Consider the following 10,464-nt stretch of genomic DNA (forward strand, 5'->3'; position numbering starts at 1 on the left):
TTTTTTTTTTTTTTTAAAGAAAAATCCTGAAGAATTTGAGCTCTGAGAGAAACTTCAAAGGCTCCTGTGCATAAACATCCATCTGTTCCCTTGCATGTTCATCTGAGGTACTGGAACTGAAACCCTTCTGGGGGAGTTTGTTTTGCTGTCCCTAGATGTGCTGACACGATGGGCAATTAATCTAGGCAGGATGTTCAGTGAGGACTGGTGGGCCTGTGTCATTCAAACGTGCTTTTTAAAAGAACAGGAAATGTACTTTTTTGCAAAGAACCTCTGTGATTTCCATACAACGCCGTTGCATTTTGAATTGAGTAGATTTTGGTTAAAAAATGATGAAAGCTCTATGAAATTAGTACCTTGCACAGGATTGCTCAGCAGACGGCTGATTCCAGCAGGAAATTATTTCAACTTGTTGGTTCGTCTTTCAAATTGGATTTAGAAGACAAGCAGCTGAAGCCACTTGAAAATGGATTTAGGGGCCACTTGAACTTTCTATCATGGATGAACCCAATTTTGTTCTACATGACAGCAAACCCTCTGTGGTATTCTACCAGCAACGGAGGCTGCTGCGCTTCTAATCCTGAACACAAAGAAATGGAATGACCTTAAATAGCTGAGAGGGGAAAATTAATGCAGCCAGGGCGAGAAGAATCTTCTTAGAACTGACCTTTCCCCTTTCTTTACAGGAATTTTGTTATTTACTTTGCACTAGCAGCAGAGAGTTACTTGCCTCAGAGAGTTCACAAAAACATTGGAAAACAGCCATGAAAATTTGGCTTCCCAGGTATAAAATCTACTCCCTTGCCCTTACTAACACTGATAATCATAATAAATGATCTCTGACTTGCCATTAAAATTTAAAATAAATGAACTTGCTCTCAGCAGCAAGAGAGTAGACTACTACTGCAAGCAGAGAGCCAGCTGGGGTGGCTTTAACCCCCTGGTTTTCCCAGGGGGGTGAGCCAGGCAGAGCCCGAGCTGCAGCCGGCCAGCCCGGCAGCCTGGCTGCGGCGCGGACGAAGGCGTTACTTACTTGGGACCCTGTTAATGGCTCGTAGCGGCCGAAGTACCCGGACAGTGCGGATGGCAGACAAGCTCACGTTGTGTCCGTCCAGCGAATACTCCATCATGCTGCGGGGGAAAGAAGAAAGGCATCAGGACGTGGGATGCTCAGTCTCTGGGCATGAGGGTGCTGGAGCTGCCCGGGGTTGGGGCTGTCGCTGTCTGCGCGCTCTGGAAGCCATAGCCCAGGCTTGCAAAAACACCCACTCTGTGTTTGCAGCTCATGATGTGCATCATGCTGTCAATGGGGGATATAAGGGATATTTCAGCCTCTAAGAGACTGAAAATACCCACACGAGCAGCAATGGCGCAGAGGCCGGCAGGCAGATGTGCTCTGGGCTAATGGGCTGCCGGCACAGGTAACACATCGGAAAGCAGGACTTGGCACGACAAGGAGCTGCAAAGTTGGGGCCACAGAAATCGGGGCAGAGGGGGAGCTCCCAGCTATCTGCTCAGCTCCCGCAGCCGTGCCGCTCTCCCTTTCCATTAGCTTATTGTGCTCTGGCCGGCGGCGCATCTGCAGCCTTCCCGGGGAGATTACTGCACAACTCCATGCAGCTCAGTCAATAAGATGTTTCTGATATTATACCCCCTACTAGCACCCCAGTGTATTTTCACGCCAGCTTATCTCTCCCCCTATGACAAAAATGTGAATAACCAAGCCGACAAATGATGTTAAAGTAGTTTGGTTGCCATTTTATTATTAAGAATAGGGAACATTATCTTTGTCATGCTCCGTCTCCATTTCACATAAACATTTCTCTCCCAGGCTGGGAAGGACGTTAAGTTAAGTCAGTTTTCTTGCTCTTTTATAGCAATGAGTGGTAAATGTGCATAGTGTTGCTTTTTTAATGGGGTTATGGCTAGTTAGCATGGCTGTAATTACAATTTATGAGTTTGACTACAGCGAAGCACTTGTAAATATGTCACAAATCTCTCACCACGTCTGTTCAAATAACATAACAGCATCAAAAGCAACCCTGCGAGTAAGCTGTTGGATCCCATGGAGAAAGAGCTTTTGTTTTGGTTTTTTAAAAATAAACAAACAGATATGGAAGGAGGAAGGCAAATACGAGCTGAACTGCTGCAACCAGGCACTTCAGAAGCTTCAGTGGAAAGAGAGATTTTCAATTGAAGCATCCTGCAGCCAGGATGGACCAAAATTGTTATGTGCCATCGAGAAGCAACAGCCAAATGGACTGAAGCAACAGCTGAATGGATTTCAGGCAACAGCAGAGGGAGGTTTGGTTTCAGGCCAGCCTTGCTCAGGCGCATCATTGCCCGTGTGCCCTGCTCTGCCGGAGCCTTGCACTTTGTATTTGATGCCTTGCCCTGCTCTGCAAAGCTTAATTGGGAATATCTAGATGTTCTGATGTTTGCTTCTCTTTTGTCTTTGTCCTGAAGCTGTTTGGTGTAACCCTGCGATATCACTGGCATTGCACTGAGGTGACTTTGGCCCGTTAGCCTTAATTTGCCGTGCAGAGGCCCTGGTGATTTTGAGCCATTTTTAGTGATAACCTTCCAGAGATTTTTTTTTTTCTGAAGTAGTTAGTAAGTCTTTATAAATCAAAACCACCTTAACGCTTGTACGTAGGAACTGAGCTGAACATGATGAATAGCTTTAAAACTCAGCACGGCATGAAAACAGGTTTTAAATCTAATGTGTTCATTAAGCAGCTGGAGCGGAGCAGAGGGAAGCAGCCTGGAGCCGCACGAAGGACCACACAGTGGGAAAGCCATCGGAAATCCCTGTTCACACCTGCGTCGAGGGGCCTGGAGCCAGCACCAGGTGTCTGCTCTAAACAGACCTTGCAGGAATAGACAAAGCATTGTTTAACGTCCCTGAAGTGAATAGTGCTGAAGCCTGAATCTGTTTGCTGGCGTGGTCCCAATACAGCACACTCGCAATTTATCGGGTGGCTGAGTAAGTGGATTTTAGTGTAACTGATACAGTTTTTGAACTACTAATAGCATGTAAAAGGAGTATGAAATGCTCCAGTGGGAGCTGGTTTTGTGCTCCAGAGAGCACATGCAACTATTACTGTGTTAAAGGGCCAACTCCTGGGGCCTCACTTTTACTTGGCCCTTGGAGTTTCAATGGGGCTGATAAAAGATGAATAATCCAGGATTTGGCCTAGGAAACAGACTTTCTGACCCTGATACTTTGGACTTCCGTGGTACTCCATGTAGGATTTGAAAGTAAGTCTCAGGGGGATCTACAATGCCCACCGAAGCCAATCTGAAACACTTGATGGATTCCAGACTGCATGTTCTACAAGCAGTGAAAACATCTGAAGCCTTCATGAAAAAGTCAAAGGTTTCTTTGTGAAGGCCAAACTTGGGGTCCTGTTCTCATATCACACTTGTAAACCAAGAATACCTTGGAAATGCCTGACAGAAACCTGCTGGAGCTGGAAATTTTGGGTATGCAGGGACTGGAGGTTTGGGTGGATTGGCACTTGGCAGCGATTCCCTACAGCCTCTGGGTGCTGAAAAAAAGGAGGCACAAGCCCTTGCAATGTCTTCTACCATGAACAGTTTCCAGCCCTTCAGCTGTCAAGTTAAAGATGTCCAAAGCATATCATATGAGCCTGCAACATCTCTAGGGACTGGATGCACACGAAACCTCTCTGGTTTCAGCTCTTGTGGACAACATTTTTGATGCTCGGAAAATGCTTTCAACTTGGCTGCTGGTCAGACTGAAAGGTTGTAAGCTCCATTCGGTCTGAAATTTTCCAGGGTACATTTCTCAGGCGAGCAAAACATGAAAGGGCTTTCAGTGCTGGAACAAACTTCAGACGCAATCTGTTGCTAGAGGCAGAAGATATGTTTATTTTGTAGTTTCCCTGCTTACCCTCCGCTCTCTTTGGTATACTTGCTCGTAAGCCCTATCAGCTTGTTTGTGGAGACCAAATGGGACAAACAAAGCAGGGAGCACTGCCGATCACTTGTTTCCCTTCTTATCAGAAAAAGCCTCGTAACTTCATCACATCCATCCGCTTGCTGGAAAAAGCAACTCTTGTTATTCCAATAGCATGCTCCCTGCTAAAACCACCTCCAGTTTTAGGAGCAGACACTGGATGGAACAGTGGTGGTGGGAGAGGTGAAGAACCCCAGCGCATCGCACAGCTTCTCCTTGCCCTCCAGCAGCATTACCAGCCAGGCCAGCTCCCAGACCAGCCCCTCTTCTGAGAGATGAGAAATAATGTCACAGGTATGGCTCGAATACACCAAAATCATCTGGAGATGGCCCAGGATCAGCCAGAGAAGGGGCCGTTCCTCTTCTCATCTTCAGCCTGAGTAACGCCAGACTGGCAGCAGGGCTTCCCGTTGGGGTCTCCTGGTGCTTCTGCTGTTTTCATTCTTCTCAAACATATGCCAGCCACAGAGGGTGGGGAAACGCCCTGGAAAACCACCAAATTGACTCACCAGCCATCTTCCCCCGCGTCCCAGGTTCTACATGAGCAAAGATCCTGGTGCCAAACCTGACTCTGAGGTATGAGCAGAGGGCTCAGCCTTTCTGCCTGCATGTGCTATTTTATTCTCCCGCTTTGCTGGGATGATCTGTTTGATGACGTGGGGAACCTCTGCTCGCCCATCAGGAGTGCTCACCCTGCAGCTTCAGCGTGGGGAAACACTGTCGACGCGTCGGTTATGGGTGGCAGATTTCTGATCCTGAGTTCCCCCTGCAACCACAGCCTTGCTCTTCCCCTACTCTTCTGGCTTAAATGCTGCACCAGCTTTGGAAAGAAAAAATAATTAACTGCTTCTTTTGTTGTCCCTGCTGTTCTTTCATAGGTTGTAACTGCACATGGGTTCAAAGGAAGCTCTGCGCAGGAGAGCTCATGTTTTATTCAAATCAGTAAGGTCATTCTTAATTGTATTCCAGACAAATAACATGGAGCAAAACAAAACTTCATTAGTTAAGTGAAGACTGTACATCACTAATGTAAGGGTAAAAATGCCCCAACATATTACAGGAATGTTCTAATTAACCCCAGGCTGGCCATTATAAACGCAGGAATTCAGAAATAAGGCAGAGCTCTGTAATTAAAGCAGTCTATCCCTTTCTAGGGTATACTAAGCAGGTAAGAGAGCCTGGGGTTTCTAAAATCCATTTATTTATAGAAAAAAGTTTTAGACTTTCCAAGCTTTTAAGCCTACTCAGTTTTTCCCTATGGGTGTGAGGGAACTGGTGTCAAAAGCACCCAGATCTTCCTTATATCTGTTTATTAACACATCCTGCACAAATAAGCAGCTGTGGGAGATGGTATTAAAATGTAAAGCAAGAGAAGTTTACAGGAAGCATTTGCATGCACTTGTAATTTGGGTCAACTTCTGGCCACTTTCTTCCACTGGGATTTCAACCTTCTGAACCAGATTTTTGGGCTAGATCCTCCTTGTTTGGCCAATTTCTGCTTCTCTGCCTCACTCTAATGGTGTCACATAGCAGGAGCGGGGCTGAGCTGCTGTGTGCTTTTTCCACCGGTTCTGGAGACGGCAGTCTTAACCGTGAGCACTGGGACATACTGACCATCGCAAGGACTAGATCAGCGTGCACAGCGATTTGACAGAGATGACACTAGCAAAAGGACTGCTACTGCAAACCTGATGGCTTTTGCCCTGACATTCATACCCCACCCCATAATCCGGCATGGTTGCCAGAGGTGAAACCAAACGAGACTTATGAGACTTTGCCTTGGCTTGAGCCTGGCAGCTTTCACAAGACGTTATGAAAACCAGCCAGGACAACCTACAGATTTGGATCTCTGGGGTTTTCTAGGTTTCACCACGAAGAGCAAATTTATGAGGTTTTGTTACTGACCCCGCCATCACGATGAAGAAGTCCAGGCGATTCCACGTATCTCCAAGGTAACACTTCTGCCCGAAGATCCCCAGAGCCACCATCTTGATGACCATCTCCACCGCAAAGAAAGCGAAAATGAAGTCGTCAAATGCCTGGAGACCGGTAAAAGATTATTACAGTCAGTTCTGCTGTGCTTTCTTATCAGGGAAAGGGAAAGCAGAGACATGAGCCCTCCCACCGCAGAGGCACTCTGTATACCCTGGCAGACACTGCGAGGCAAAGCGCTGGTACCAAAGTGCCACCTACTGAACTCAAAAATAAAACGTGCAATACCTAATGGGTGATGGCAACCCTGAGCACAGCTCCTGGGTCAGCCCACTGCCTGGGAAGCATTAGCAGCTTCTATTAATCTACTGACAAAGATACAAGGACATCACTGTTGTACAGGCTGGATATGTTTCTTGGCATTTAAAGCCTATGCATTCAACAGCAGCTTGTGGTTGGGTCCAGGAGGTCTCAGCAACTTGCAGTGAAAACTGCGTTTCCAGACTGGGCAACTCATACCTCCTAGAAAGAATTTGTCCCATCTAACACAGGGCGATGTGCTTCACCTCTGATGCCTTCATGGACTCCTGAAGGGACCAAGTTCCTACTCACAGACCCAGACACAGCTGGCAGCAAACGTGCACATGAAGCAGAGGCTGAAGCAATAACTATAAGGGCAGTTCTGCTGCACATGAGGAATGACTGGAGTCCTCATGGTGCAGAGGCTCAGGGCATCCTGCTGGCAAGCCTGTGTGCCCAAGCGCAGGAGCCTCTTGATGAAGGTAAAAATTTTGGGTTTTAGATTACTGTGAAAACAAGAAGAGAAAATAAAGATTCACAAATTAATCCAGTGCTGCCCTGTAGAACATGCCTCAGCCTTTACCTAAAGAATGACTTCTGTAGGGTAGTGGGGACGTGGACAGCTGTGATTTCTCCAGCCTTCCTGGAGACTGCATGCATGTGCACGAAATGTGGATGTATTTGAAGACACCATGAAACTCTGTGGTAAATACTCTTCTACATGTTGCCTGTAAACTTGAACATCAGGAGATACAGACTGCTTTTAAATCATGTGCAGAGGCTTTGTTGTTTTGAATAACAGACTTCATAAAGCACTGGAACTTCTCAATCTACAGACATGACTGCTGCTTTCCAAAACCCTCTCTTAATGACCATACTGGTTGGTATTGTGTCTCTAGCACTTTCAATTTGAGGTCTGAGTGGATTAACGGTAAAATTAACAGCATCCACATGGCAGCCAAGTTCCCACTGCGCATCCATGTACCTCCGCATGGCTGCATGTGAGCACCATTTTCTCTGGCTGTTGGCTTTATCAACCAATTTTTCCCTTGATAAACTACACTGAAGTTTTGCTCCATTATTTCAGTTCATTTAATAACTGGCATCTGAATGCCTCTGTAAAGGAGTTCAGGCTTTTCTACCTCATGTTCTGGCTTCCATTCCCTCCTGCAAGCTATGACAGGGTGAGGGATAACGATGGCTTTACTTGCAGCCCTTTTCTGCCTGCAAACCCTTCAGGATAACACTTTGGGTTTTGCAAATATACGTTGTAATCATTAAGCTGGTATTAGAAACCAAATTCAGTGCCTGGGCTCCTCGCAGATGTATGAGCGTCTATTCTGAGGGGAACAGACCATGCAAACCATGTGTTTGCAACCTGATTAAATTATGAAAAAAAAGGAAGCAAATAAGGAGCATTCAATAATGTCACCTCCTCATCCAGGCAGGATTCCCTTTGTCTGCCTGGACATTTTGGCAGGACGGGCATCCTCCAAAGTCCCACGTGGGTGAATACATGCAGAAAAATGGCAGGCATGTGGAGAGTAACCTTTCAGGAGAGATCAGACACTTTCTGATGGGCTCTCTGGGGCAGCTTAGCCCACAGCTGCCTGCAGTGTGACATTTTCTGGTGCTATCTCTGGATGCCACTTCACACCAACCCTGAGCCTGACCCTCTCAGACAATCCCTACACTGGATGCCTCTGGTGGCAACAGTTTCTCCAAAACTGATCTCATTCCATAACAAACCTCTAGTGGCTTCTCAATTCACCCGGTTTACTTGGCTCTACATTTAACAGATCCTCTTTTAGGGTTGAAAGACGGTTTGATGATAAACTCTGCTATTCCTAGCATCTGCAGGCAGTTTTGGACCAATCTTTGAAAGAGGCAGGAGAGGCTGGTTGGAAGGATCCCACCGGCCTTCCTGTATGGCTGAAACGCCCAAAAGGAAGTAAAGCAGCAGATCTGTGCGGGATTCAAATGAACCAAGCCCGTTACACTACCACATGTCGGTAGTCCCTGCCTAGGTTGATGTAATGCATTAGAAACAACAGAAGTTGGTTCCACGCCTGAGAACTGAGTTGCTGCAGGAAGCCCAGCGCCAAGGTGCAGCCCACACACCAGATGCTGCCGGGATGTGCTTCCAAAACGAATCCTGCGGGCATATGGCAATGAGGGGATTGCCAGGACACAGCAAGGGATGAAGTGATAAGCTTGATGCCCCACTAAGCTTGGGGTGGCCAACAAACAAGGGTCTGTGAGCTTTGCATGCGTATGCATTTCCCAAAGGTCAGTTATCCTGGCACTTGGCAATGCCACACTTCATTGGAGGGCTCCGCTGCAGAGGAGAGCAGGCGCGGGCCTGTTCCATGCTTTTTTGTTCATGCAGAAGGGAATGAAATGGCAAAGTCATCGGTGCCATACTGCACAGACCAGACTGCAGCGATCCAAGACATGCCGGCAGTGACCTGGCTGGGATGGAACTGACTGACTGAGAGCCAGAGGTTCCCTGCGGCATTCACCATCTTGTAATTAAAAAGTGTTCAACACCTCCAGTGGGAGCTGGATGCTGAGTTTTGAGCCCCCCTGCCCTTATTAATTGTGTAGAGAAAGGATGTTGCTGGGGTAAGTCCAAATCAGTCAGCCTTAGGGTCTCACCTAGGGCCATGGCAGGAGGTCTCCTTGGAGGACAGACTTAGCACCCCGAAGGGTGGCTTATTGGAAAAACCATCCCTATGGGAAGGGCTTTCATGGCTGGATCCTGGGGAAAAGGGACAAGATGGGGGTTCCCAGCTCCCAGAACGGCCACCCCCCTGCAACCCGCACGTCCCAGGCAAGCGGGGCAGCATGGGATCCTTACCTCCAGGATGGTGCACCGCTCCGACTGGCACTCCACGTCCTCGCAGGGCTGGAACATGCCCAGGGTGACACAGTTCAGGAGGATGACCAGCATGCTGACATGCTCAAACCAGGTGAGAGGAGGGCGTTAAGGAGAGCACACGCTTCCGTGGCCATCAAGAGGGGGGAAGCTGAAGCACCACGCTATTTACGCGTCAAAAAGCCTTCACTCCTCATGCAAGCACAAAAGAAAACACCGCCAAACATCCCAGATTTGCTAAGGTTTGAAGTTTTTGGCAACTAAGGAGAGGGCCTTGGAAAGGGTAGTCCTGTTGAGATGAAGGGACAAAGGATGCCTTTAATTTCCTACACAGAAGCAAAGTCAGAGAAGCACAACCAGGCTACGCTTTCCATCTCAAGTCCTCCACACCGCCATCCTCTTCTGTACTTCATGCATGCCCAGGGACAGCTGAGAACACAGCCGCCTGTCCTCCTCCCACAGCAACTTCCATTTCCAGATCTCAAAGGGTTTTACCAGTGAATCACCCCACATGTCCGCTAGCATTCTCTTTCACTACCAAGCTAAAGAAGGCAAGACAAAGAAAGATGAATTAATTCAGGCACCACCAGAAACCTGTCTTGTGCCCAGTTCCTTGCTCCAACCAGTGAGGTTGCTCTCCTTGTTTCCACCTCGAGTCATGGGCATGGGTGCAGAATGCAGGCTGTCTCCTTCCTACCCAGTTTCCAAGTCTCAAGGAGCTATAGAGTCCATTTCGAGCTCTACATCATGACTGAGGATGAAGGTAAAACAAAGCCAAGGTGGTGGCACAAGCTGCTAGGGCCAAGGATGGCAGCATGTTGGGGTACAGGATGTAAACCAGGACCCAGGGTGCACAGCACAGGCTTTGAAAGGGAAGGAAAGGGCTCAAGGTTGGATGTCTCCAGTCACCAAAAAAAAGACCATATTCTCTTACAGGACCCACCAGTGCTCAACTGCACTAACATGATTAGTTTCAAAGCAGTAAGTGGTGATTTGCATGAGAGCAAAATAGGCCCAGAGCTTATGATTACTGCTGCTGGTATGACTATTAAAAATAATAAAAAAAGATTTGGGGGAACTAAACAGGAGTTTCACAAATTAAGCATGAATGAGAGAACTGTTCTTAGGAAAAATAATTGGAAACATCTGTGTATGAATAAACCTTTATGCTTTCAAACACACAAGCGTATGTGAGCAAGGGATCACGGAGAAAGAAGCACATAGACATTGTCTTATTTCTGATAACAACAATTCTCCTGCTCTGGAAACCCAAACAAAAATACCTACCATATTTATCCCTGCTGTTTTTAGAAGTATTTTATCATCTGGCATTTTAGCAGTTCAGTGTAAGATTTATCGCAGCCTAAGATTA

General features: G+C 47.2%; 1 protein-coding gene across 1 annotated transcript; it reads right to left on the reverse strand.

Moving 5' to 3' along the window:
- Positions 1-1,033: 1,033 nt before the first annotated feature.
- On the reverse strand, positions 1,034-9,605 carry LOC104082559 (voltage-dependent T-type calcium channel subunit alpha-1G-like; the record flags this gene model as incomplete). The annotated part of the gene is made up of 4 exons (XM_009585731.1): positions 9,483-9,605; positions 9,075-9,182; positions 5,888-6,021; positions 1,034-1,131 (listed from the first exon to the last, which is right to left on the reverse strand). Coding segments are annotated over exons 1-4 (463 nt in total), but the record flags the coding sequence as incomplete, so codon positions are not given.
- Between the last annotated feature and the right edge of the window lie 859 nt (positions 9,606-10,464).

The sequence above is a fragment of the Fulmarus glacialis genome, unplaced genomic scaffold, assembly GCF_000690835.1.
Source record: "Fulmarus glacialis isolate BGI_N327 unplaced genomic scaffold, ASM69083v1 Scaffold44269, whole genome shotgun sequence".
Taxonomy (NCBI): domain Eukaryota; kingdom Metazoa; phylum Chordata; class Aves; order Procellariiformes; family Procellariidae; genus Fulmarus; species Fulmarus glacialis.